Here is a 27,910-nt window from a genome sequence, read left to right as displayed (position 1 = left end):
AACTGGAGGTCACGTGATGCGTTATGGCCCACCTATCCCTTCCAACGGAAAAAGCTTCAGAGTCAGGTTGACGAGGCGGGAAGGAAATTTCTCTGTTCTAAGGAAGAGTTTCGAGGTACCAATATAAATTCATTGTCTCTACTTGTCGCTTATACTTGAATTCTAATTTGGCGTTGCCCAAACAAAAGATGGCAGCACAAGCACTGGCATCTACCATAGAGACACAGACCTAGAGGAGCCCTGCGTGGCTCTCCCGGACTTTCGTCCTATCACCTGGCCCCAAAAAGGAAGTCCGGGGCGGGGCTATTATCACGAGTTCCGGCATCTGCGTGAAGATGGTGGAGGAGGAGAGTGTCCGCGTGGTTCGTTGCGGCGGCAGCGAGTTGAATTTTAGAAGAGCGGTGTTCTCTGCGGATTCAAAGTACGGGGCCACTGCGCTCTGTGTGCGGGCGGAGGGGCGTGAGCGAGTGCCGGGGGGCGGGGTAAGAACTGTCAGGTGTCTAGGCAAACCTGGTCTCCACGAAGGGGCGCGCGTGCGGGAGACCCCGGGGGGCACGCGGGCGGGAGCAGGTGCCTGTGTGCAGACGTAAGTGAGAAACCCTTTAGTTCCGTGTCTATGCAGACTGGGACGCGATTCCCTCTTCTCCAACGTTTCACCTGCGCAAGTGGACTGAGGGGCCCAGGGGGGCGGGCCCACATGTCAGAATCGGCTTTGCGTTGGGCGGTTAGAAATGGTCCCGGCACTGAAAAGGGGAACGGGAACCGTGACTCGGAATTACAGAACTATTAATGATTTCTCTTTCTCCACACTTACCTACCCCACCACCCCACCCCAAAAGACATTTTGGCAACCTTTTGGAGCTTTGCGTGAAAAGTGGTATTAGAGTCTTCGGAATAAAAGCATACAAAGTCCCGGTCCTGACCTGGGTTCAAAAACCTGTTTTTCCATTGTGTGACTTTTGCAAGTTTCTTATTCTTGCGTTTTTAATTCGTAAATTATCACAAAGCTGTGTTCCTTACTCTAAATAGATTTAACTTGAAGATCATTCTGGATACTGCTGCAGTGATAATTTTTCTAGAGTGTTGCTGTGATAACATTACCTAGGCCTTATTTCTAGTCTTAGCTCAGAGCCCTGTAACAGTCTTCCGTTGTCTTAACTATAGCTCTTCTATCTGGCTTTCAGGGTCAGTTAGCTCAACTCAGCTTATCCAGTGGTGTTTCCTGATACTACCCTTTGTGCACATGTTGCTTATTTCATAGGTATGTGTGTTCTCTCTCTCTCTCCCTCTCTCTCTCTCTCTCTCTCTCTCTCTCTCTCTCTCTCTCTCTCTCTCATACCATGTTAATTATTTCCCTGCTTTTCCTTACATTGCTGTTCTTTTTCTTTCCCAGCCCTTAAATTACACAACCTTCAGGGCTTCATTTAAATCCAGATTCCTGCTTAAGAACATCCCTAACTTCTTACTTCTCTGCTTCATCATCAAAGATGATTGAGTCCTGTGTGATGGGCACTGTGATGGGTGCTTTGCACACATTTCTGTCTGCAAGGTTTAGGGTATTATCCTTATTTTACAGAAACATTAAGTGTTTACTCTGTGGGCTAAGCTTGCATTTGCATGCATTGTTTCATTTAATCCTCATAATAACACTACAGAAAAAGTGTTTTTTGCATTATACAGTGAGTAATGGTGAGGTTTAGAGAAATTAAGTAAACTCTCCAATATCACTCAGCCAGTACGTGGTAAAGCTGTCATTCAGATCCATTTGTGTTTGACTTCTTAAAAATGCATCTTTTGTACCTTGCCATACTTCTGTTATTATTTATAAGTGAGCACATAATTCCTCCCCTCAGGAATGTCTGTTAGGAAAAGTCTTTCATAATGCCACATGGTGAATATTGCAATAGAGCTAAGCCTGCCATCCGTAGAAGCACATTGGGACTGGTGTTGATCTGGAATGAGAAGACAAGGGAAGGATTGTAGTGGAACCCCTGAGCTGAATCTTAAGGAATAGTCAGAAGGAATAGAGTGTTGTAGGTACATAGCAGAATATTCAAAGGCATGGAGCGTTTCATTTGGGGGCTTGCATTCACATAGTTAAAGCCATTATTCTCTAGTGAAGATCATGGAGAGGAAATTCCCTTCCTTTGGGGAATCATATCAGAATCGATTACGGCATGTTTTCGTGGCAAACAGTCTCCACTACCATATCCAGGAAGCGCTGTCTAAAGGACTTATTTGTTGATACTAACAGAATATGTCTTGGGAGGGGAGAAGGTGGTTGGAGTTGTGAACCACTTGGCACACTGTTAAATGAAAAAGTAGATCCAGTCAGACCAGGATCAAACCACCAAAGGCCTTAGGAGTTTGGATCACATCCCGAGGGCAGTGAGTAAGTGACGTGGTCATAACAGGTAAGAAAGATGAATTGAAGGGCCACACCTGGAGACGGTAGAAAGTCCTTAAGAGAGGTCCAGGCTGGTGATGCTAAGACTCTGAACTAAGGTACTCAGGGAAATGGAGAGGAGGCTCTAGCCGGTGGGGAGACTGAGTATCCCAGATGTTTTGGTTCTCATATTTTCTTGATCTTATTCGACAGTTGCACACAACCATGTTGTGACTGACTCCTGGCCACAGCACTTACAAAATGCAACCTGATTTCAGAGAGATGAACATGTAAAAAATCAAGTGTCTTAGAACTGAAAAATAGTAGTTACACCATTTGACATCAGAATATTTACTCTAATTTTATAATAACTGTTTATTGGTTCATTTTATCCAGTTAATTAATAAAAACCTTTGAGGTTCAGGCCAGTACTGTTCAACAAACTGGATTGAGCATTGGGAATCAAAGTAATACCTCTGGCCTGTAAGATCCTGTAAGCAGGTAAGGGAGATAGATATGTAAACAAGTAATTTCAACACAGTATGAAAATTCCAGGATCGAGTCATGCACAGGATACTTTGGGATCACAGAGGAGAGATCCAGCCTAAGGGTTCTGTGATTTGTACCTTCTACAGCATATGGTAAAACAGTGTCTGACATGTACAGTGTTAAATATGATTGTCACAAAGCAGACATTTTTTTCTTTGAAAGATACTAGAAGATTTTCATTTCTGAGCTTTGTCCTATGGTTATATCAGGAAAACAGTCAAACAAGTATTATCCCAACTTTTTCACTCTTAATAATTTAGTAGCCTCTGTTACATGAAAGAAAGCCACACATCCAGAAAAACAATAGCAAAACTAGCATTTTAACAAGAAAAGAACCATCATAATGTCTTGTACTTTGCTGTACAATAGATCTCACTGATGAGAGAGAACCTTTGAGTTAGTGTTTGTAAGCTGGTGTCCCCAGTGGACAATGGAAAATTGGGGGACAAGGGAATATGCTGCTGTTAGCAGAACCACTAAAAAGTAAGCACTGATAGTAAGTGAATGCATAGTTGAGTGTCTGCATTCATTAGTGAGCAGATAGCTCAGTTAAGTCAGCTGTTTTTACTGGGTGGTTCCATAGAGCCTCTGCCCATGGAACTTGTGATAGGTAAATCCGTGTCCTCATTGATACACTTTTCCAAGTTAATGAACTGATCAATCTTAGATGTCCCCATAGACTTAAACAGCACACGAATTTAAATGTACAGTTTTTAAACTATTGTTTTGGAAGAAACCTTTGTTGCATGTTGTATTTTTCATGGATAATAAGAGATTTTACTATCTATAAATAGGTGAAACTTATTTTTCTCTCTTGTTTCCAGGTATATCTTCTGTGTCTCTGGAGACTTTGTTAAAGTTTATAGCACAGCTACAGAAGAATGTGTACACATATTGCAAGGACATAGAAATCTGGTGACAGGAATCCAGCTCAACCCCAACAACCATCTACAGGTGTTAAGTGATTTATAATTGCATATTTTAATACTGGTTTTATTGTTGCCAGAAAAATTTGAATAGAATTTGACTGGAAAGCCTTCCAGGTAATGATTAGGGAAAGAACTATGTTGATTTTCTGAATCAGCATATTTTTCACTTCCTTTTAATTATTAAACTAGGGTCACAGCCCACAACTACATTGTCTGTGGTGTAATCTATAAATCAGTTGTTACACAGAATGATAATAGCTGTTATTTGACTGAAGGGGTTTTTGGTTGTATGAGTTTCTGAAATTCTGGGTTTGACATATAAGTGGATGTTTTTATCGTAAGTCTTCTCTTCCTTTGTATGCATTGTGACTATCTAAAAAGGGAATATAGTGTTTGTTGTTCCTCAAACTTCTGTGACGTCTGAACTCTTGTTTATGGAACACTTTTTTTTAAATGTTGACCAGGAGATACTGATTTTGTAGATCTGTTCCTTTAAAGATGAGGTTTCTTAGTGTTAATGCAGGTGTCACCTAATCTTAAGGCCAACATCTGGACAAAAAGAAGGGCTTCTTTAGTCCATGGATCAACCAGTTAATTTTGGGATATGCTTGGATCTCCCGCTCCCTCCACAAATCAGCTCTTGCTTTTCAGAATTCAAGAATAAGAAATGGTCATTTTAACTCTGTTCATAACTTCCAGCAAAGCTACTAAAGAGTTTTCTCAAAAGTACTTTATACTCTTGCTGTAGTTTTTGATCAAGTTCTACTTTTCTAGGTTAGTCACAGCCAACTTGGAAGTTATTGCTTGATTTAAAAATGTATTTGCTTTGTCATTTACTGCATTATCACAGGGGAAGGGGGACATAAAGTAACGTTCTTTTCAAAACTAAATGAGCTACTCTTTCATCTTGAAGATTGGTTAAGTAGCTTTTCTGCAGGGTTCAAGCACATTTTATCCTTTCTGTCCTCTGAGAGTCTAAGAAAACAGTTTATGGTTATATATACCATTTGAATGTTTGTTTGTTTTTGTAGCAGGAATACCCTTTCATTAAAATTGGAATTTGTGAAGTATATATAACTAATCTTCATAGCAAAATGAAAAACTATATACACATTGCATAAAAGATCTATTTCATGGAACTGAAAATTTAATAAAATTAGAGGACAGCTTAACAACGGGTTTGTTTGAGATGAGGGGGTGGGTACCAGAGATTTTGTGGACTTTGGTGTCACAGTATTTGTTTTGACAGTGATTATGTATTTGCCTTATATTTTACTGGTTATATGTATGAATTATGATATGTTTTTAACTCAGTATAAATCATTTACTTGAATACATAATATTTTCTCCATTTTTTATTTCTATAATTTCCTGTCCTCATTGGTAGAAACCTTAATTGTCACTTTCATTCAAAAAAAAATTAAAATTCTTTATAAACATAAGCAAAGTGTTTTCACGATACCAGTAACAAAAATAAGCAGTGCCCACTGGGATAAAAATGTGCTACTAAGGCCTTCTGGTGCTACCAAAGTATAGTTCACAGACCAGTGCCACAGATGGCTCTTGACCAGTCTGTAATGGGACGAGTAGCGAAATTGAGTGTCCCAAAACTTTAGAGCATCCAAGTACATAATAACTTCTATTGTATTTTACAAAAGTATTGGCCCTTGATGGGTTGGAAATTTAAAAAAAAAAAAGAATAGAACCAGACATTTTGAGACCATTTGAGAAGCACTCCTTTAATGCCCATGTAAGGTAAAAGCAGTTCTGCCTCATAAAAAAGGAAAATAGCAACAAACTCTTAGTGCTTTTTATATGAATACCTTACCATCTCCATCTTGAAGACAGAGGGTTGGCTTTTTCCCCCCTCATTTTAATCTTTAATTCTTTTTAATTTACTGATTTTTAGAGAAAAGAAAGGAAAGAGGGAGAGAGAAACATCAGTTATGTGCCCTGACTAGGGATTGAATCCTCAACCTTGGCATATTGGGATGATGCTCCAACCAACCAAGCTACCAGGCCAGGACTTTCATTTAAACTCTAAATCAGTGGATCTGCTTTCTCCAAGGAACTGTGATAAGATTGTCATAAACAATACAAATTTTGCAAAAATAATATAAATAAATGACTCAATCTCACTAAGGCGAATAATGAATTAGTGAACAAAATACCTTCTGTATCAGCACTTAATTCATTTGATATCGTAGTAAGTTCTATTTTTTAATCAGTTTTGTACTATTTTTACCCTTGCAGCTGTATTCTTGTTCCTTTGATGGCACGATTAAACTGTGGGACTATATTGATGGCATTTTGATAAAGGTACGTGGCTTAATCTTCCGTTTTTAGTATGTGAAAAGGAATGGCAACATATTTTTTTTTAATGACAGATAATATTGCTCCTTTCTATACAGCCTAATCCTGAGAGCACTCCTAAACCAGTTAGGAAATTCACATACCATAAAAGACAAATTTAAAGATTTTAAACCTGTAACAAAAAATGAGCAATAAAACTGGAAGAAACTTTACCAATAAACATGAGGCGATACTTAACCTCATTAATCAATAACTAAAGAAATGTAAATTAAAATAGATGACCCAGCATTTTTTTATTGCAAATTGAAAAAAAATCTACTGATGGAGAAACATACTTTTGAACACAATCAGTGAGAATAAAACTGCAGGTGAATGCCCTTGCTCCAAGGAGAGCAAGGATAAGTGCTTTTAAGAAGTCTCGCCTTTAAGCTCTTGATGAAATAATGTCTATAGGTATAGTTCTTAAAGCATTATTTATGGTGTGAAAAAAAATTGATTATAACTTCGATATCAGTTAAAATGTGATATTTATTCAATAGAATACTGTACAGCTATTAAAAAGAAACAGCTGGGTCTATATGTATTAACTTAAAAGGTTATTTAACTTAACAAATACATAGTGAGTATCTTCCATATGCTAGGTACCCTTCTGATAACTAGGGGTATACCAGTGAGCAAATGGATAAAAAATCCTGCCCTTTATGGAACTTATGTTTTGAGATAAGGGGGTAGGTATATGAGGAAGACAGACCATTAACAATTTGGTGCTTTTCATCTTTCAGACTTTCATAGTTGGACATAAACTTCATGCCTTCTTTGCTCATGCCCATGCTGAGGATTCTGTCTTTGTTATAATAAAAAAAGAAAAACCAGGTATAGTGTAATTAATTTATTTTGTTTTGTATAGCATTGAGTGGCTGTTTACATTTTATAGTTTCTCACATTCCAGAACGCCACTGCACCCCGTGTTGTCCTTCATGAAGTAATGCTGTACTCAGAATTCAAAGTACAAAGCAGCTTTGACACGGTTGCTGGGCCAGCAGCTAGGTTGGCTCACAGCTCATTAGCTAAGTGAGTTCTTTCCATGATTCTGTATGTATAGTGGGGGGCGGCTGGCTTGTTTGGGGTGTTTTTGGTGACAGGGAGTGGCTAGAACAAATTCACAAATAGTTATATATCGTGTACTTTATCAAAATTTCACATTAAGGAACAATTAAATAGTAAGTTCAGTTTTTCTTATGTAGCCTTTAAACCATCTATAAAGGATTTTCCAAAAAATGTTCTGGAAATGGCAGCATTCTAAATAATTAAGTTGCCTTCCCAAATGGCTACTTTAAAAATAACACTCTTCAATATTTAGGTTCTATTTTGTATATAAATACATGGATTCTTAATGTCTATCCACATACTTACTAAAAATTCAGATTCCTAGTCTCTGTGAGTTAATTGATGCACTAGGTCTGAGATTTAGTATCTCCCCAGGTGATTCTGCTTATCACTCCTATTTGGTAACCACTCTTCATACTCAGCCCACGATTCTCAATTGAAAGGGTATTCCTGGCACGTTTGAGGAATAGCAGGGAGGCTGGATTGGAGTGAGCCAAGGGAGAAGGAGTAATATAGAGCCTTGTAGGCCACTGGAAGGACTGGCTTTTACTCTGAGCAGACAGAAAGCCATTAAAGGGTTTTGAGCAGAAGGACATGCTCTGACCTAGCAGTAATAAAGTCATTGACTTCTGCATTGAGAATACTAAAGGAGAACAAAAAATAGAAGTAGGGAGAACTGTCATTTCTTCAAACACTTAAAATGTGAAACATGATCATGGCTTTAGGTTAGGCAATAGTGGCAGAGGTGGTGAGATACGATTGTATTCTGGGTATCTTTTGAAGATACAACCAAACAGGGTTTAATGTGGGGTATGAGAGAAGTCAAAGATGATTCAGGGTTTAGTTAGTCTAAGCAACTAGGTAAATGGTTTTCTGCAGTGGGCACTGTTAAGGAAAGATGAATTTTAGAAAGGAGAAATCAAGAGTTCACGGTTGGGGTGTGTCAAGTTTGAGAAGGCTAGAAGAATCAGAGTTCAGAGCATAGAATAAGGCTGGGGAACAGGAAAGTGGTATATCAGTGTATTGCCGAATTTCACGTTCATTATGAAGTATAGGAGGATACAGCTGTTGCCCAGCAGGGAGAAATTTTTTTAAAGGGGATGTAAAAAGGAGCATGTCAACATTACAGAAAAGGAGGTTTATTCTATGAATGTTTGACAAGCCCACAGCATTTCTAAAAACTCAGATGGTGTGTTGCTTGTGGCTGTTAAGTTCACCAATCACATAGCATTCCACCTCCACTTTAGAGTTCATCTTAGTACTTTGGAACATAGAATGTACCAGTAGAACAAATTATTTTCTATTTCTACATATATGGAGCCTGTATGCATATGAGTTGTGGAACTAGACTTTCATTTAAAATTTGTATATTCAAAGGAAGAGCCTAGCTTTAAGGTACATTTAGTTCAAGGTGGCGTAGAATTATTATCTTGGCATCAAATGGATTCTAAAGTACTGATTTCATATGAAATGAATGCACATCTTCACTTTATCCAAAGAACTTTACATTAATATAGCTTCCTTTGGCTAGATGCATTTCAGCTGGTTTCAGTGAAACTGCCCAAATCAACAAGCCAGGAAATAGAAGCTGAGGAGCTCTCCCTTGTTTTGGATTACATAAACCAGTCACCCAAGTGCATTGCCTTTGGAAATGAGGTAAAATTAATTTTGTTGGTTTTGTGTTTTGTACATAAAATCTCTTTCCTGCAGTCTTTCCTCTGAACATTTTTTGTTACAGAGGTTTAATATTCCCTTGAGTTACAGTATTTTTGTTAGTAACTGAAAGGTTTGTTTCTTTGCTTTAGCATGTGTTCATGGTAATGATTTTTAAGACTATCCTAATTTTGTATAGTCTGTTTTACTGCTCTTGTGAACTCTCTCCAAAATACAATCAGTGTTTTTGGCACTTGCATTGATTTCTTAGTGTATCCCACATAAAAGCCACTTGAATCTTTCATTTTAGACTATGAGTCTTTAGAAAATATGAGCTCCCTGACAATAATATGCCCATTGGGGAAAATTTGGAAAATATAATGAAATTAAATCTCACCAGTGATAATATACGACACGTCTTTTTCTGAACTTTTGCCTAAACATACATACAACTTTTCCCAAATGGAATTAGTATCTATCTTTTTTTTTTTTTTTTTTTTACTTAACATTGCAGCATTAGTGGTGCTTAAATGTTCACCAGAAATGATGACTGTGTGGTGTTCATACTATGATTTATTTATCTGTCACCTGTAAATAATCACTTTATTAAAATCAGGTACCACCAAAAGGCCCTAGTGATGTTATTGCAATGGCATGTTTCTTTAGTCTTACATTTTATAGCATTATTTTGGCTTTGTTCTGAAAAGAGTTCATTTCTTAGAGTAGAGAAGACTTTAACATTATAAAGTACAAGTTAAAATCACAGTGAGATACCATTTTGTGTTCATTAGAATAGATAAAATTAAAATAATGACACCACTGAGTGTTGACAAGATATGGAGCAAAGATAAACAGACATCTTGACAGTGACCCAGCAGTTCCCCTCCTTGGTAGAGAAATGACAACAGGGCCACAAAATGGCATGTGTAACAATGATTAGTATTAATAGCCCCAAAAGGGAAATAACCAAATGTTCATCAAGAAGAGAATACATACAATATATCCACTCCGTGGAATGCTGCTTCACAATAAAAAGGAACTAATGACACACATAAGGCTATGGGTGAATCTCAGAAAAGTGCTATTGAGTTAAAGAGCTCAGACAAACTATTATACCATTCTGTTTGTGTGGCGTTCTAGAACAGGCAGAGAAGTGAATGGTTGTAGAAATCTCTGGTTGCTGGCAAGGGTCGGGTCACTGAGCAGTAACTGGAAAGAGGAACAGGGAACATTCCAGAGGTGAAGAAACTTCTAAATCTTGATTGGATCATGGATATAGCCATATGTGAAAAATTGCATTTTATTGTATGTAAATTATACCTTAATGGGAAAAAACTAAATCATCTGTTTTGATTTTTATTGAATTTACTGGGGTGACATTGGTTAATGAAAGTATATAGGTTTCAGGTGTCAGGTCTTGCATATCTATATCATTTGTATATAGTATGTTCACCACCCCAAGTCAAGTCTCCTGCCTTCACCATGTATCCCCTCATTACTCTCTCTTACCCCCCCCACCCACCCATCATACTGTTGTCTTTGTCTCTGAGGGGTTTTCTTTGCTCAATCCCTTCACCTTTTTCATTCAACTCCCAACCCCATCCCCTCTGACAGCTGTCAGTCTGTTCTTTGTATCTATGAGTCTGTTTCTAGTTTCTTTATTTTCATTAGATTTCATGTATAAGTGAAATCATGGTACTTGTCTTTTACATCTGAAGCTAGACAGCCTAGTTTTAGGATTTAGGACCTAAGTTGTTCTTTTAATTTTCTGTGATTATTTTTAAAGTTCAATTATTCTATCCATAGCTAAACTATAATACATTGTTTTATATTAACATAATCTACAAAATACTATTTTTACTGTATTAACTTTTGTGGCAGGAATATTTCTTCTTAAAGAGGGTTGACTGTTTTTGTGGATGTTATCTATTTTGAAATACCAGGGAGAATATGTAGCTGCAGTACGGGACTTTTACTTGTCTGTGTATTTTTTCAAAAAGAAAAAAACCTCAAGGTAAGAATTCCTTTTTGAAAGCTTTGTTTACCTGAGAGTTTCTTTATATCATTCTCACACCTATGATCCAAAGCTGTTACAAGTTTCATGTTACAAATGATTGTGAAATCATAAGATATAGAGGTACTTTTTAGGGTGTGGAGAATTCTGGGGGGGGTGTTGGGTTGGTTTTGTGGGGGAGTTTTGGTTTGGTTTGGTTTTGGGGCCTGATACCTAGTAATATTTAATAAATACAACTATTAATTACAATACTATATTTTATATTTAACTTTATGGGTTATGGTAGGCCTTGACATACATTTTTTTATTTAATCTGTCACATGGCCCCATAAGACAGATGTTACTAGTTTGCCACTTCTTTTTAAATTTTATTTTTCAATTACAGTTGACATACATTAGTGTCAGGTGTTCAGTAAAGTGGTTAGACATTTATGTAACTTACAAAGTCTAGTACCCACCTGATGCCGTGCGTAGTTACTACAGTATCATCAACTAGTCTCTGTGTTGTATTCACGTCCCCGTGACTGTTTTATAGCCACCAGTTGTTCCTTCTGATCCCTTCAGCTCTGTCACCCAGCCTTCTCACCCCCACCCATCCACCTGGAAACCATCAGGTTGTTTCTCTATATAAGTTTGTTTTTGTTTTGTTTGTTCATTTATATTGTTTTTTGGATTCCAGTTTTTAACCCACGGTAGATGGGATTGAGAGATCATTAGTCTCAAAAACCTTGGGAGCTTTTCTAGCCAAAAATCCTTGTATGCCAAGAGTCTGGTGTGTGTATTTGTATCAGAATTGGATTTGGTTTGAAAAGGCTTCTGCAGACAGTCCTCACTGCCATATTATAGATATAGGAATGAATAGCAGCTTTGGGATACCTGGGTTTAAAGTGAGTCAAAATTATCCATATGAATTTCACTGTACCTCAAATTAACATTTTAAGTAGGGATAATATCTTAATAGAATTGTAAAGACAAATGAGACAACATACTTTAACAGACTAATGCTAAGCATGAGTCACCCTTCAGATGACACTGTACCCTCTTCCCTTTTACCATGTCAGTATTAGCATTTGGCTTTCTTTGCAGTATAATGAGGATCCTGACCTCTTTAGACATATTAGCCACTTACCTCAGGTATAATTTCTTAGGCCTGTGCATATCTGATGCTAAAACTTCAAGAAATTGAACAAACTTTGTCCAGGCAAAAAGCCACTAAAAGGACCATCTTTTCTTTAGTTCAATGTCAGTGGCCTCTCTATATAAGTTATAATGGTACAGCGTTAGTCACATGAAGTATACACTGTGTATTAATAAATGTTTACAAAACAAAACTTATTCTTGATCACAATTTTCCAAATTATGCATTTATATTCAGTGAAGTCCGAGAGGTCTCCTGTTTTCATTAAGGGTAAGAAATTCCTTTTACTTAACTACGTCACCACTTACCAAGTCTTTAATAGTCAAGAAAATTTAATTTTCTTTTAGGTTTACCTTGTCATCATCAAGAAATAGGAAACATGCGAAGAACAATTTCACATGTGTGGCATGTCACCCAAAGGAAGATTGCATAGCAACCGGTCACGAGGATGGCAAGATCCGTCTTTGGTCAGTTAACTCAGGAGGAGCATGGTGCTTTCTGTACTGTGTTATATTAGCGCTGCAGAACAGGGAGCTGTCTCTGGGTCCAGGATGAAGGATGGCACTGAAAAGCCACTGCTGGCGATAGAGATTAGGCCTTACTAACATCCTCCCTTTCTTGTATTACAGTGTTCTTCATTGCATAGGCTTACTATTTCAGGGGTAGTAGAAATTTCTATTTTGCCTATAGTTGTTTTATTAACGAGAACTTTTCTTGTCAGCATTTAAGTAAAAAAGGAAAGAGTAACAATAGGGAATATCTACATAACAGGACACAAAGGTGGCCTGTTGTTTATATCAGGTTGGCCAAAAAGTTCATTTGTTTTTTTTTTTTTTCGGTGAGATGGCTATAGTAGCACTTAGTTGTCTTTACTTCATTTGAAACAGTTTCATTAGATTGTATTGTGACAGCTGTCATATCAATGTCATTAAAAAAAATTATCGAAATGGGTGAGTTTTTGCATCACTATCTTAATACTGAAGATGGAAGAACCTATGCAGCATTTTTGGCATATAATGCTTTATTAATTCAAGAAAGGGAAAAATGCAATTAAAATGCCAAAAAAAAAAGATTTATGCAATATATGGAGGAGGTGCTGTGATTGATCAAATGTGTCAAAAGTAGTTTGTGAAGTTTCATGGTGAAGATTTCTCACTGGACAGTGCTCCATGGTCAGGTAGACCAGTTGAAATAGAAAACGATCAAATCAAGACATTAATTGAGAATAATCAGCGGTGTACTACATGGGAGATAGCCAACATACTCAAAATATCCAAATCAATAAAGTTATCAGTGAAAATGAAAAACGTGTCTTATTTTACAGAAAAAACTAACTGGACTTTTTGGCCAACCCAATAGAAGTGACTTCAGTTAGAAATAGAAAATGTAGTCTTTGCATATTAAGACCCATAAGCTTGCTATTACGATTTATTATTTGGGGTATATATGAGGGCAGATCCAAAAAACTGGAATTTGTTTATACAAAATTATGTATGTATTCTTAACATGTTTAAACATCAGTCACCTTCAAAGAACTCACCATTTGATGAAATACACCTACTGAGATGTTATTTTCCACTGTTCAACACAATTTTTGAACTTGTTGGTTTTGATGCCTTTTAGTGCTCCTGCCATTTTCTGTTTCACTTCTTCCACAACGGCAAAATGTTTCCCTTTGAGGACTTTTTCACCCAGGGGGTAAAAAAAAAGTTGCTTAGAGTGAGATTAGGTGAATTGGGAGGGTGGGCACAGAGGTCATGCCATTTTTAAAAGGTCAAAAACTGCTGAACACTCTGTGTGGCTCAGGCAGGTACGCTCATAAATCAGTCTTCATGAAATGGGCAAACGCGTTGAAACTGTCTTCAAAAAACAATTCACTGAAACCGAATGCAGCCTCTCACACCAGCTGATACACTGAAACAAGATGGGTTCCTAGAACACTCACCTAGCAGAGGAACACTGGACTACAAGGGGTCCGCCCTCCAAAAGATAATCCCAGTTTTCAGGGAGGAACCCCCCTCAGATATTCATTATACTTGGCATGCCATTATTTTTCTGACTGCTGCCTTTGATGAAATTAAAATTTTTGGTTTGCTCTAACAGGAGAAATTTTGATGATGATAAGAAATACACATACACATGTCTACATTGGCACCATGATATGGTTATGGATCTGGCTTTTTCAGTGACGGGTAAGTATAAGTTTAATAATTAAAATGGACTTTTGAAGCAAGTATCTTAACTCAGCTTATTTTTAATTTGAAATGTCTAGAATTGCATGAGCCAAATGACTCGTAAATATCTGTATGTCACCCCTGTGTTTTGGGAATTGTATGACACAATACCATATACTTCAACTTTCAAAGCCCTTCGGAGTATCAGAGTGTACAGCTGTGGTAAAGTCTCATCCTTGACCCTATGAAACAGGTTATCATCATCCTCATTTCACAAATGAAAGGAAAAATTTGTACTTGAGAACTAACTTGCCTAAGGTCACGTGGCTAGTAGTTGGATTTGGACGTAGGTCTAATTCAAGGGCTTGTTTAAACTGTTAGATTGACTCATTCACATTCACTATTTTAAATTAATTCAAACGTTTGTCCATTTAAGCTGCATGAGAGCAGTAAAAAGACCTCCTTGAAAATAGGATGAAATTCAACAGAAGTTTGGAGAAGTGTGCTGTGTCTTTGGTTACTTTTAGCATCCTTGGGTCTATGTGGTGAAAGTTAGGTCAGCATTTTTTTTACTGGTCCTCTAAAAAGAACTGTAATAGAACAACAATAAAAAATAAAATAGAATAAAAAGAGAGCTAGATGCTACAGTAGATTATATATCTAGACAAAGTGATTTTTCTTTCTGCAAGTCTTCCTAAATAATACCAGGACAAGTCTTCTCCATGTGCCCTAGATTCTTAGAGGGTTACTTGGGTTTAACTCTGGACCTTCAGGAAGTAGGGAGGTATCTTCAGCCTATCTGTGCTTTTGCTTTGGGGAGCAGTGACTGCTATGGAGGCAGGGCCCAACCTAACACCTAGAATAGTACATTAGGAGTACAGTTGTGATGTGTGAGAACTTAGAACAAAAGGAGAATGGAAAGGATATTAACTGTACAATTAAAGATGAGGGCTGCTCTTACCTTCCCCACCCTCCTGCCGCCGCTCCAGAAGTACATGCGAGTGTGTGCATGGCCTGCATAGGTTACTCTTCTCCATCTCCTCTCATACCAGTTGGCAGTCACAGCTTTCTGTGGCGGTCTGCCCTGAGACATTCAGGACTGGCCTTTTTAGGTGGCATTAGAGAAGAAGAAATAAACAGATTATTTGGCACTTAAAGAAAGGAAAAGAATGAATACAAAATGCTTCTACCCTAAGCCAAGGCTTTGGTATAGGAGCTGCTACAGATAATCTTGGCTGTTAGACCGTTGAATTCTTTGGTTTATAATTTAAGTTGTGTGAGTATTTATAAATGAGAAGTAGTGGTTGCATATAGTACATGGTTGTCAGTGAGATGTCAGTATTGACCTATAGGTATAAGAGAGTTAATAGAAGAAGAAAGAAATTAGCTCTCTGTATAAAAAGACTATAAATTATGGTTGTTTTGAGAACCTTTTAAGGTAAGGCAGATAGAAACAGTATAAACTGTCTCGACTATGCTTTGAACCCAGTCATGCTATGTGTGAACACTTAAGTGATTGTTGCTTTTTTCTAATCCTTAAGCCTTTCTTAGGACCTCAGATAATGTTGACTAAAGTGGTAATAGTGTTCCCAACCACTGGGGGGAAGTTTTTAGTATTTTATCCTTTAAAATGATGTGTATCCTTAATGAAAATACAAAAGTCCCATCAGATATTAATACAATTTCACATTCCTCACATTATATAGTTGGATTCAGCTTGCTAATTGTACTGTTGGGGAATTTTCATCTGTCATGAAATGGGCTTGGAATTTTTTTTATGATGTACCTGTTTCGCTGTAGGATATGCTGGCCTTATAAAACAAATTGGGAAGTATTCCCTTTTCTTAACTGGAAGAATAAAAGTGGGTTTATTTGTTCCTTAAATATTTGGGAAAACTCAGCAGCAAAGCCATATGGGCCTAGAGGATGTTTGTCTCATTGGGTTTTCCTTGTTATCAGAGGAAGAGTTGATTACCAGCAAACTATTCAGCTATTATTGGAAAGGAAAATCTTTGAGTAAAGTGATCATGTTTTTAAGTCTTTTGTCTGGAGAAGCTTAAAAGATATGAACATACTTCTTTGCATATTTTTAAAAATAGTTCATTTGTCTAACATGGTCAGAAAATTTTAAATGCTGATTATTTTTCTTTTTTTTTTTTTCTTCTCCTGAAACACTCCTTTCTGCGGCTGGATGAGAAGGCACCAGCCTGCTGAGTGGTGGCCGTGAGTCTGTGCTCGTGGAGTGGCGAGACGCAGCCGAGAAGAACAAGGAGTTCCTTCCCCGTTTAGGGGCCACTATCGAACACATCTCAGTCTCCCCAGCCGGCGATTTATTCTGTACTTCTCACTCCGATAACAGTGAGCCTGATTTGTTACTGGGAGGAAATACAATTGGTGTAATGCCTCAGTTACTTAGCATCTATAAGAAATGGAAAATAAAAGACCTCAAATTCAAAGTAGCTTCGGATTTAATAAGCATTTTTTCTTCTATTCCTCCTCTTAGCATTGCCCCTTTCTGCCCCAAGATGCCACCAGAATGTAGTATTTTCAGAACTGTTATGAAAGTGTAGGGCCAAGGGTATTTGAGTTTTGTCTTACCACTTATATTTCAGAACGTTTTCATGTGGAATGATGTTGAATAAGAGAAGGGTTTTGAAGTAGGCGTTTGTGCTTTCATAGATACAGTGGCATTTTCGAAAGAACACTGAGATTCTCCTTTGAAATAGCCATTGTATCGGTGTAGGAGTTCTGTAGATTCTGACCGAAATGAGGCCGTCTTGTAATCCTCCAGAACTTTTGCTTGTCCTGTTACTCTTCAGCCTGCATGTAGATCCCCTAGCTTATTGCCTCCTTTCCTTGAAACAGAACATAACTGTGAGCAATCCATTAGTGCAGTGACTCATTTCAAAGTAAATTACTAGTCTCTTTCAGGATATTTAAGTTTCTGAATTAACACTTAAAAGGTATCCATAGGCACAACCGAGAAAACTGAGTCTCTAATGAAGCTGCCCACCAGCTAAGTCAGTCACAAAGTATATTCCTGATTTTTCTAGTAACACTAACTAAATTGAACACAATCGTTTTGTATTCTGATATATTGAAGAATAATAGAAATTAATTTTTTCTAATTATTAATTTTCTAAAGAGGTATTTTTTTAACCCACAGAGATCATTGTCATTCACCGAAACCTCGAGGCATCCGCAGTAATTCAGGGCCTAGTGAAAGGTATTGAACGCAGTGGATTTGGGATTGTGCACATTTTAAAAGTGATTATTTGTCTGATTTCAACTGTTGTTTGTTACTTTTTTACAGACAGCAGTATCTTGACTGGTTTGATGATTGATCCAAGAACTAAAGCTTTAGTGTTGAATGGAAAGCCTGGCCACTTGCAGTTTTATTCTCTCCAGAGTGATAAGCAGTTATACAATGTAAGATTTTAATCTATTAGCTAGCCTTAAAACCAATGAAAACCTTTTACAGCACCACCAAGGCCTATAACTTATTTAGTAGCTGTTAATGCATGTCCTGTGCCTGTGTTTACTTCAGTACAGTCAATCCAGCCAGTTGTTTGCTTTATCACGGTTGCCAACAGTGCCTACATGTGAGCCGGCTGACAATCTCATGCAGCCTCTCCGTCTATTTTATTTTGTTTCAGACTACACTCTAATTAACCATCACACATATCTGTGCCTTTGAGTCACAAAGGCAGGACATGAGAGTATGTAGCTTGACAATCAAATATGCCTCTGCTTTGCGGTGAAACAGTGTCATGTGCATACCGAAGATAACATTTTCAATGTAATTAAAGAGGATAGCTTCCTTTAATCTGATAAATGCAACCCAGACTTCATGCTTTTTCCTTTGCCCCCTCTGTACCCGGTTCCTGTCATAGGACGGGTTCCTGTACGGGTTCCTGTCATAGGAGCTGTAACACTTGATCTCATCCTCCTCCCCACCTTTAAACCCCTCAGAGAAAGGAAACTTCCTGATCTTTGTACATTTGTACTGCAGCGCCTGGAAGTGGTAGGCATTTAACACGTTTAGTGAATAGGCGAGAAGATGCAATAAAAGAAACAAGCATAAATAAAATGCTGGCCTACTTACATTATTTCTTTTTTTCTTTTCTTAACAATTACCAATTTAATTTTTGCTCATGTTTCCAGTAATATGAAATCTAGCCTTGAGATTTTATGTAAAGCTATCTGTTCTTAGAAACAAGTAAAAACTTATTATAAGCTAAAGGTTCTGTTGTATCATATAAGTGGGTCATCACTAATATTTGAGGACATTGAAGAATTGTCACCACTGAATTGGTACTGTATAGTGCACTCTATTTTTATTGACAAATTTGATGACTATAACTAACTATTACTTTATTTCTCTGTTTATCTAAAAGTCAGTTATTATAGGTTCTAGAAGTTATGTATCAGGTAGTTAACTACCATTTCTTGAATGCTTTAACATTTATGTATTTATATTAATAAGCATTTTGGATTTTTTAACCCATCAGTTAGATATTGTGCAGCAAGAATATATCAATGATTATGGACTGATCCAAATTGAGCTAACAAAGGCTGCATTTGGCTGTCATGGTAACTGGCTTGCAACAGTGGAACAACGTCAAGAAAAGAAAACTGAACTTGAATTGCAAATGAAACTGTGGACATATAGTAAGAAAACACAAGGGTAATGCTACTTATATGGCTATATCATTTCAAAATAGAAAATATTTCCCTTTCTGTTTCATGGTTTGAGATCTTAATCTTTAGATGTTTTATTGTGATAAGTTTTAGATTTAGATTAAACAAAGGGGGTATTCCAAAGCCTTTAAGCTTTTGACTCTGAGAAAGCACAGGTGTCCTCCAAGTTACAATGTTGCATAAATGAGGAAACAAGGGAAAGTGGGACCCCCAAGGACATAATACCTAACTTCAGGCAGGTTTAGGATTAGAATCTAAATGTCTTAGTTCTTAACATACTCCCCTCCAAAAATTATGCCCCCTTCTTTGGAAAAGTGGCAGTGGTAGACGAGCGGGATATAGTGTAGTGTGTATGTTTTGATCAGATCACGAGCCCACCAGTATCTCATACCATGGCTGTAATAGCTATTTATCAAGTCCTTGCTTTGTGCCAAGAACTAGGCTTGGGCCCTTTGTACCTACTGTGTTACTAATCTTCACAAGAACACTGTAAGATAAATCTGTTGTCCATGTGTTCACAGGTAAGGAAACAGGCCCAGAGGGATGAAGTGATTGTAGTCACCCCTCTTGTAACCTGAACTTTTAAAAACCACATTATTTTGCCCTGATGTTCTTCAAAGAACACAGTGCTAGCATAGTTTTATCTTTCATTCACAGCCATGGCCGGAAACAAGCTTTGAAAAGTAGTTGGGGTGATTATAAACATTAAATATTGACCAGGGAAGTTTGATTAGGTAGTTTGCTTTCTGTATTTTCTTGCCACAAGTGGGGTCTTTCATAGTCATTCTATGCTGTACTTATTTTCAAAAGTAGCTAGTGAGGCATCTGTGTTCCTGTAGAGTTCAGTACAGTAGACTTTTAAGTATTATTTTTTGATGACCTGTATTTTATACTCATTTTGTACCATTAAGTTGACATTGTACATAATCATCTCTGTTGTGTAAGTTACACAAAGACAGATAATATGTTAGGACTGCGGTCTACATGTAGCTGTTGAGAGAGCACTCAATTGTTTGTCATAGGTGATAATGTATCTGTTGTCTATTCTTAAAGACGCTGTTGTAAAAGGTACAATATGCAAGTTGTTATACGACAGTATATCATGTTGTCCTGGTGTAAGAGTAAATTGGTGGTTTCCTTCCTACTAGGTTTATTCTTAATACAAAGGTTAACATGCCACATGAAGACCACATCACAGCTCTCTGTTTCTGCAATGCAGAAAATTCTGAAAACCCCACCTTGGTTACAGCTAGTAGAGATGGTCACTTCAAAGTGTGGATATTAACAGATGATTCTGATATATACAGTAAGTTAAATATAGTATGCCTAAAGTGCACACAATTTTAAGAAGTGATATATTTATCTCCCATGAATTTGTATTCATACCGGGAGGGCATTTTCTACCTTGCTTAGTTCTATAAGATACTGCCTAATTTTAAAAAATGCAAGTTATTATTTTATTACATGCCTTTTCTCCAGATCTATACTTTTTATGACATAATTATTCATGTACTGATGATTCTATTCCAGTTTGTAAGGATACAGTAAAAGTGTCTTTTGCATTTAGTTTTTCACTGTTCCACTAGAGGGAGCTCAAGGTCTCCAGGAAGGGGCATAATTTCCAAATCAGTCAATGCTTTGTAGCACTTCTAACTACAGTTTTCGGGAGCAGGCTTTCTGTTGTGTTTGTTTCTCTCTTTTTATTGCTTATAACTTCCCTAAAATGTTATCTAGCATTTATACCATTTCTGAATTCTATGCTCTGCATTTCCACAGAAAAAGCTGTTGGCTGGACCTGTGACTTTGTGGGTAGTTATCACAAATACCAAGCAACTAACTGTTGTTTCTCTGAAGATGGCTCTTTACTGGCAGTTAGTTTTGAGGAAATTGTTACAATATGGGATTCAGAGACATGGGAACTTAAATGTACATTTTGTCAACGAGCTGGGAATATAAGGTAGGTCAATAATTTGGGGAATACTATTTTTTTAATTTAAACAAGTGTTTCTATATAAACTTTAGTAATAATTTATGCTTTCTCCAAAGTTAGCCTTGGGTCAGTCAGGCCAGCAGCTAACTGAAGTGTGGAAAGCTAAAAAATTTTTACGTATGAACCATGTGCAAAATTTATCCATTTCTGAAATCAGGATTAACATTTAATCCCTGGCCTACAGATTCCTTTTCTTTGTACTAATACTTTTCATGGTTGTGCTGCATAATAACAGAAGCTGTATGTATGTAAGCCTCTGGGGATCCAAACAGTGCTTATCTCAGCAGTATCTTCCATTTTACTTCACTTGACAGCATTTGAGGGCAGAAGGGCAAACGGCTAACAGAAGTGTTCCTAATTCCCAGCATGTCTGAGTCTGAATTTACTTTGTAAAACTTCCTTCAGAATGCATACTGCAAACTGTCCTCTTTAGGTACATGAGCATAAAAAGGGGTTTTTTGTTAAATGACTGTACATTTTACATACACTTTTGTCTTAACTATTATACCACACAGCTTATTAGGAAAAGAACTTGTCATCAAACCTGTTTTTCTAAAGAAACAATATATCTAAATAAGCCTTTTCTTTTATACTACTTAGTTACTTTTTCTGCAAGATAACTATGAACAAAAACACATGTGCCTGTCTAAAAATCTACTTTGCATGAAGTCAGTACTGTGCAGGAAATGTGATAGAACTGGCCGTTAACTACCCTGTGGTGTTTTCATCTAGGCACCTTTGCTTTGGGAGACTGACTTGTTCAAAGTATCTTCTTGGTGCTACTGAAAATGGAATTCTTTGCTGTTGGAATCTGCTCAGTTGTGCATGTAAGATGTTTTTTACCATAAAGTGACTTGGCAAAGCAAGTTGGAATTAAAGTTTGGCATTTTAGGACTTCTGGATTATATCTTCATGTTTTTACCCAGAGAATATATGATTTTTTAAATGGTATACCACTAAAATTTGCAGTGCTAGGCCTGTAGTAGACTTGCATTATTTACAAGCGGTCTTAGGTCAGTAAATAGAATTCATTATCTCACCTTTTTCCAGTGTCTTCAGTGTGTACGACTTTCTACTGTCCTCCATATTCTCCATCCTCCTAACAATTTGAGGGCCGTGTCTGCTAATTCATAATGCACATCAACCTGCAGTATCCCTGACAGCTTTAAATTTAAACACAGCCCACCACAACCCCCCTAATAGATGTGGACTTCGTGTCATTTTACTCATTCGAATGTGTGTTTGGGAGGCATAGTGGTTGCTTAGTAATGAATGTGTGTGATAACATTTCTTTATGTTCTTTACAGTGACAGTTGCCAATATGTTGCCCATGTTTAGTAGCAGGAAAGCACCTGACAGTAATTGCATGAAATGATAACCATTTCATAGTGTGTAGGAGTACATTGTTCTTCTGCTTCCTGTCCTCTCTACTGCAGCCTTCCATAGATAATTTCAGTGTCTGCATGTGTATTTGGAAGTGTAAAATCCCTTTTCCTAAGGACAATAGTACTCATTGTTCCAATGAAGATTAAGATTACCTACTTTAAATAACAAGCTTTGAAAAGCTTTTGGTAAACCTCTTAGAAGTGAATCATTGTTTCTTTCTTCCCCAGTGGAGTGGAGTGCAAAATTAAATATTAGAGTAATGGAACCTGATCCCAACTCAGAGAATGTTGCTGCGGTCTCCAAGTCTTCAGTGGGTTCAGACTGTAAGTACAGATCATATTTGGATAGTAAGAGATCTGTTACCTAAATTTTCTTTTTTAATACGTTATATAATTTGAGTCAAATTTACCTTCAAGCCCTGGCTGGCGTAGCCCAGTGGATTGAGCGCAGGCTGTGAACCAAAGTGTCACAGGTTTGATTCCCAGTCAGGGTACATGCCTGGGTTGCAGGCCATGGCCCCCAGCAACTGCACATTGATGTTTCCCTCTCTCTATCTCTTTTTCCATCCCTTCCCTCTCTGAAGGTAGATAAATAAAATCTTTAAAAAAAAATTTACCTTCAAATCAGATGTTTAAAGCCATTTCGCCTGAGGCACTGCCCTTTTTTCTTGAGTTCTTAATCCAGCACTTTGTTGTTTAGGCATTCATGCTTTTAGTTCTAGGAGAGTTTCAGTACATTCCTCATTTTACAACATGCCAGTTCCTGCTTAGTCATCAAAATCCAAGAGTTTAACTTCTTTGAAGTATTTCACATTTCTCTATAAAGCTTTAATCATTCCTCCTCTGTGTTCTTGAAGTGCTTGCTGCATATTTCTGTTCTAGTGTGTAAGACAAAATATTGCTTTGATATTTTGGTGTCTGTCTTCTGCTTTATGCTCTGGTCTCTAGAGCTAGGATTCCTTTCTCTTTTTATCTTCATGGCCCTTGTTCCTAACCTGCTTGGCACATAGTAGGTGCCCAGTAGATACTTGGTGAATCAAAGCTTAAAATAATCATGACCTGGGTTATTTACTCAATGGAGTAAGTCCCAGTGTTAGTGTGATTTGCTAATCTGAAGTTAGAACTAACCTTTGCATGCAAAATGTTATTGTCTATTTGTTTTTCCCTGTAGTGTTTGTATTTAAACCTAGTGAGCCAAGGCCTTTGTATATTCAAAAGAATATCTGTAGAGAGGAAGTCCAGTGGGGAGTGTTTGTTCCACGAGATGTCCCTGAATCATTCACCTCAGAAGCTTACCAGTGGCTGAACAGATCACAGTTTTACTTCCTAACAAAATCACAGGTAACTTACTGTCCTTCCTCAAATAAGGCCATCACTTTGTATTGTATGTATAAGTGTCCGTTGCCTTGATATTTGAGAGTAATAGCCTATGGAAGCTGCAGTAGTTTTATTGAGGGGTCACTTCTCAGAAGAAATTGTCTGACATGCTCCATGCCAGCAGCAGCACTGGCATACAAGCCAGTGTGTGTGTGTCTGAGCACCGCTTTAATTACCCACACCTTTAAGGCTCTTTAAGTAGGTGTTTATAGAGCAAAACAAAAAGCTGACCTCATTTTCTAACTTTAACATCTGAAGTTCATACTCTACAGCTTATCTTTTGCATCATTAATCGATCTCTTTTTTCAGAGTTTATTGACATTCAGCACAAAGTCTCCAGAAGAGAAACTCACACCAACAAGCAAACAGGTATGTTTAGCCACTCATGGCACAGAGTGCATTGCCTTCCTGCAGAGGTGGTGAGGTTATCTTTTGGAACTCAGGAGAAAAAGTATTTTACCTGGCCCTAAAATGGAATTAAAAGCCATACTTTTAAACTATTTGCCTCTCTTAAAGTTACATTGTTTTTGTAAAGTACAGTTCTGGTTTGTAATATCAGTATTATATGCTTGTGATTTAAAGAGTCAAGTGGTTATACAACACTTTTCAAGAAAAACCTTTTCAACATTAAGCTGCTTTCCTGCTTCTGTTACCCACATTAGCTCCATGTATATGAGAAACATCTATATATTGCTAATTCTGGATTTTTCAGACTTAGGTATTATCTTTTGGCTCTGATCTGTTGAAGTTGAAGTTACAGCTCTTTTTCACATGACCACTCGCCACACATATCATGCACATACACACCCACCCTTCCTTTCTCCCAGTTCCGCAATGTAGATAAATCTTAAAATTGGTCAGGTCAATATTCATCATTTTAACCAAGTAAATACAATTGATAGGCAAGCTATATAGTAATAGGTGTTTGGGTTTTTTTTTTCCTTTTGACCAGTTTTTTTCCTCTGGAGTTAGAATTCTTCCTTTGTTTACTTAGTTTTCTATTTTTTCTCACCTAATTCACCCCACACTATTCTAGTTGTGCAACTTTTCTTAGTGTTTTCAGACACATTAGGTACTCTTTTAAGTCTTGAAGAAGTATTTTTAAAAAGAGTCTTCTGGACTGATTGCTCTATGCATCTGATGCACAGAAATCATCTTGAGATCTACATTCATCCTCATTCAGGAGCTTCATTCCACCTCTACTGTAATAGGACCCATAGTTTTCCTCTTTCTTCAGTCACTCCCTTGCCTTGGTGAAGCACATGTTCTTGAGACGAGGGAGGTAGAGACCTTCCATGTTTGGAAATGTTTTCATTTTCTCCCACTTGATCGGTTGGTTGAGTACAGAGTCCTAGGTTGAAAACCATTTTCTCTTAGAACTTTGAAAGTGTTTTCTTCTTGTGCTAAAGTTTCCAGTGTTACTAGAAGCCCAGTACCATTCTTATTCTTGATCCTTCGCTCATTGAATTCATTCAGCATCTTTTTGTTGAGCATCCACTATGTCCAGATGTTAGAGATACTTCAGTGAGCAGGTCTGTAGACCCGTGGTGTTTACAGTTTAACAAGAGGTATAGACAGTAAATACAAAGGATAAAATCAGTTAGCATGTCGTATTTAAGTGGTAAGAATTAAGAGGGGAGGAATAGAAGTAGGACAAATAGGGTGCTGCTTGCCATTTTAAATAGGGGGTGAAAGTCAGTCTTAATGAAAAGAGTTTGGCTTTTTTTTTTTTCCAGGAAATGTGGTCTCTTCAAGGGTTCTAATCAGAGAACTAAGAAAAAAGGAATTACTTCTTTGCCATCATTTTCTGTTCTTTTTCCAGAATGATATTATTTAGTGTTGGACCAGACTCTAAACTGGGTGCTCATATATTCTTATTTTTCTGTTTACTGGGAGATTTTCTCATTTTTATAACCTAATGGGGTTTTTTTTTTCCCCTCTTTCTTTCTTACATAGTCCATTCCATTGGATGTTTGTTCTCTCACTTGTCCCCAGTCTATTTTGGATTATGTTTTGGGAGGTTTTCTCAGAATCTCATGATCTCTAGCTTTAGCTGCCTGCTCTTACTTGAAAGTGAGCATGCGGAAAACAGCCCTTTGGAAGTTCTGCCTTAGGTGAAACATTCTCTGGCCTCTACTGAGGTATTTTGAGAGAATCTTCAATGTCATTATTTTTAGCACTTCTGCTTTAAGCTGGTCACATTGCCCAGATAAAATTCTTGTAAATTCCTCCCTGAAGGATGGCAGTCAGCCTGGCCGCCAGTGTTCTGGGAAGCACCCCCTGTGAAGTACAGCTGCCTTCAACTGGGAATGCACTGCCCGCACGCCCACCGTGCGGTACAGTCTAAAGACACACCTTTGTTTCAGTCTTCAGAGATGCTCCAGTCCTGATTCTGAGTGCTCCCTCGGTAGACTTCCAGCCAGGCTACCTGAGTTTTTCATCCCTTTACAGATACGCTGTATATCTCAGCATTGCTTCCTGAGCATCTACAGGGTTCTGCCCCATATATCGGGGTACTTGGTTTACCCCGCAGCCAGCGTAGAGTCCTCCTTTCACAGGTCTCTTACATTACCGACCACCCTTCAACCTGCTTTCCTGCTTCCAATATGTTAGATTTCACCCATTCACGCTGACTCAGGGCCCTTTTGAAAAGCCCTTTGCTATCATCTTTGTAAACTCTGGGGGGAAAGCAGTGATCAGTGGGTGTTCTGTTCTGTTATCCAAGTGTCCACTGTTAGCGTTTCTCACAGTAAATTGGGCTTACCTATAAAATGGAAGACATACCAGAAAGTTCTAAAGTTCTTCCCTCCCTGACCTGTTATGACTCTGTAGTACTTCTTACTGAGTCAAGGCAGTTCCTCCTCTTTATTGAAGCGCTCTCCCTTTGTTTTACATCCTTACAGCTACTAGCAGAAGAAAGTCTTCCAACAACCCCATTTTATTTTATACTGGGAAAGCACAGGCAACAGCAGGATGAAAAATCAAATGAAACTTTGGAGAATGAGCTGGTACAGCTACCCTTAACAGAAAACATACCTGCCATTAGTGAGGTGAGTAATTACTAACGCAAACAATGTGAAACAGGTTAAGTGCACTAAAGTACCATAAATTAGACTTTTTATACAATCTGTAACAAGTAACTTTTGAAGAATGATTTGTATGCCGTATAACTTAATACCCAAACCAAACAGCATAAACTTGGGGATTTCAGATTAAACTTTAGGTGAGGAAGTTGTTTATATAAATGTAGAAAAGGTAGGAATAGATTTTTCTTGGTTTGGTTTTTCTGTGGGGAAAGCTTATTGTGTTTGGCTTTTGGCATTTAATCCTTTTAGATAAAACCCTGTTTTTCTGTTTCTACTCCAGCTTCTTCACACTCCAGCCCACGTGCTGCCATCTGCCTCTTTCCTGTGCTCCATGTTTGTGAGCTCGCTGCTGCTCTCCAAGGAGACTAAGAGGTAATGTAGTTCTTAAAATATGTTCATCCTGTTTTGGGAAACAGGATGGCTTTTGTTACCCTTTTTTAGAATATTCTTCCACTGTATTTCTCTTTGTTTTAGACTTAACCTGTAGTTAAAAGACATAGGGTTATTAAGTCAAGTAAATAAAATATATTGAAAATAAGTGTTAGAAAAGAGATCCTCTGTCTGTAGATTTTAAGGATTTGGTATTTAATTCAAAGTTACATTTTTTGTAAATCCACCTGCTCTTATTAATAGCCCCATAATTTTTAAAGTGCATACTCTAATAAGATTATTCATTTACTTTGTCTATATGATTATATTTCTACATAGATCTTAAATTAGAAAGTTATATTTAGAAATACATATTTAATATTAAGTTTATATTTTATTGTTTCTGTTAAAGTGCTGAAGAAATTCCTGATGATATAGATATGGAAGAAGAAAAAGAAAGTCACAGTTCCGGTGAAGAAAATGATTTCACTGAAAAGGTCGAGGATATAAATAACGCAGATTTGGGAGAAGACATTGTACAGCAGTTGTCAAAATCAGAAGAGAAGGAACTGAGAAAATTCAGGAAAATAGATTACAGCTGGATAACTGCTCTTTAAACCTTGGAAATGAGGGAGGGTTCTTGCACTTTTTTTTATATGTTAATACTCCAGAAACATCTATTTTAATGTTATTTCTGTTTTTAAAATAAATGTTGACAGGCCTTACTTTTTAAATAACT

At 37.4% G+C, this 27,910-nt stretch overlaps 1 protein-coding gene and 1 long non-coding RNA gene across 3 annotated transcripts; one reads left to right on the top strand and one right to left on the bottom strand.

The window, feature by feature from the left end:
- Positions 1–276: 276 nt before the first annotated feature.
- Positions 277–27,910, top strand: WDR75 (WD repeat domain 75). Its single transcript, XM_028509773.2, has 21 exons — positions 277–421; positions 3,760–3,889; positions 6,118–6,183; positions 6,960–7,050; positions 8,816–8,940; positions 10,881–10,951; positions 12,437–12,556; positions 14,193–14,281; positions 16,463–16,621; positions 17,430–17,489; positions 17,577–17,692; positions 18,775–18,950; positions 20,113–20,270; positions 20,741–20,921; positions 21,687–21,781; positions 22,568–22,663; positions 23,511–23,680; positions 24,026–24,085; positions 26,620–26,766; positions 27,083–27,174; positions 27,584–27,910. Exons 1-21 carry the CDS (start codon positions 336–338, stop codon positions 27,786–27,788), a joined length of 2,493 nt encoding a protein of 830 aa, XP_028365574.1. The 5' UTR covers positions 277–335; the 3' UTR covers positions 27,789–27,910.
- On the bottom strand, positions 15,107–23,511 carry LOC118500050. 2 transcript variants are annotated; one of them, XR_004902575.1, is made up of 3 exons: positions 22,957–23,511; positions 22,497–22,749; positions 15,107–15,367 (listed from the first exon to the last, which is right to left on the bottom strand). It is a non-coding gene; the product is annotated as an uncharacterized LOC118500050 (long non-coding RNA). The 2 variants fall into 2 exon arrangements; XR_004902574.1 differs by lacking the exon at positions 15,107–15,367 and having other exon boundaries at positions 22,383–22,749.

The sequence above is a fragment of the Phyllostomus discolor genome, chromosome 4, assembly GCF_004126475.2.
Source record: "Phyllostomus discolor isolate MPI-MPIP mPhyDis1 chromosome 4, mPhyDis1.pri.v3, whole genome shotgun sequence".
In the NCBI taxonomy this organism is placed as follows: Eukaryota; Metazoa; Chordata; class Mammalia; order Chiroptera; family Phyllostomidae; genus Phyllostomus; species Phyllostomus discolor.
Note: the sequence above shows the minus strand (reverse complement) of the source record. Positions and strands in the feature narration are given on the sequence as shown.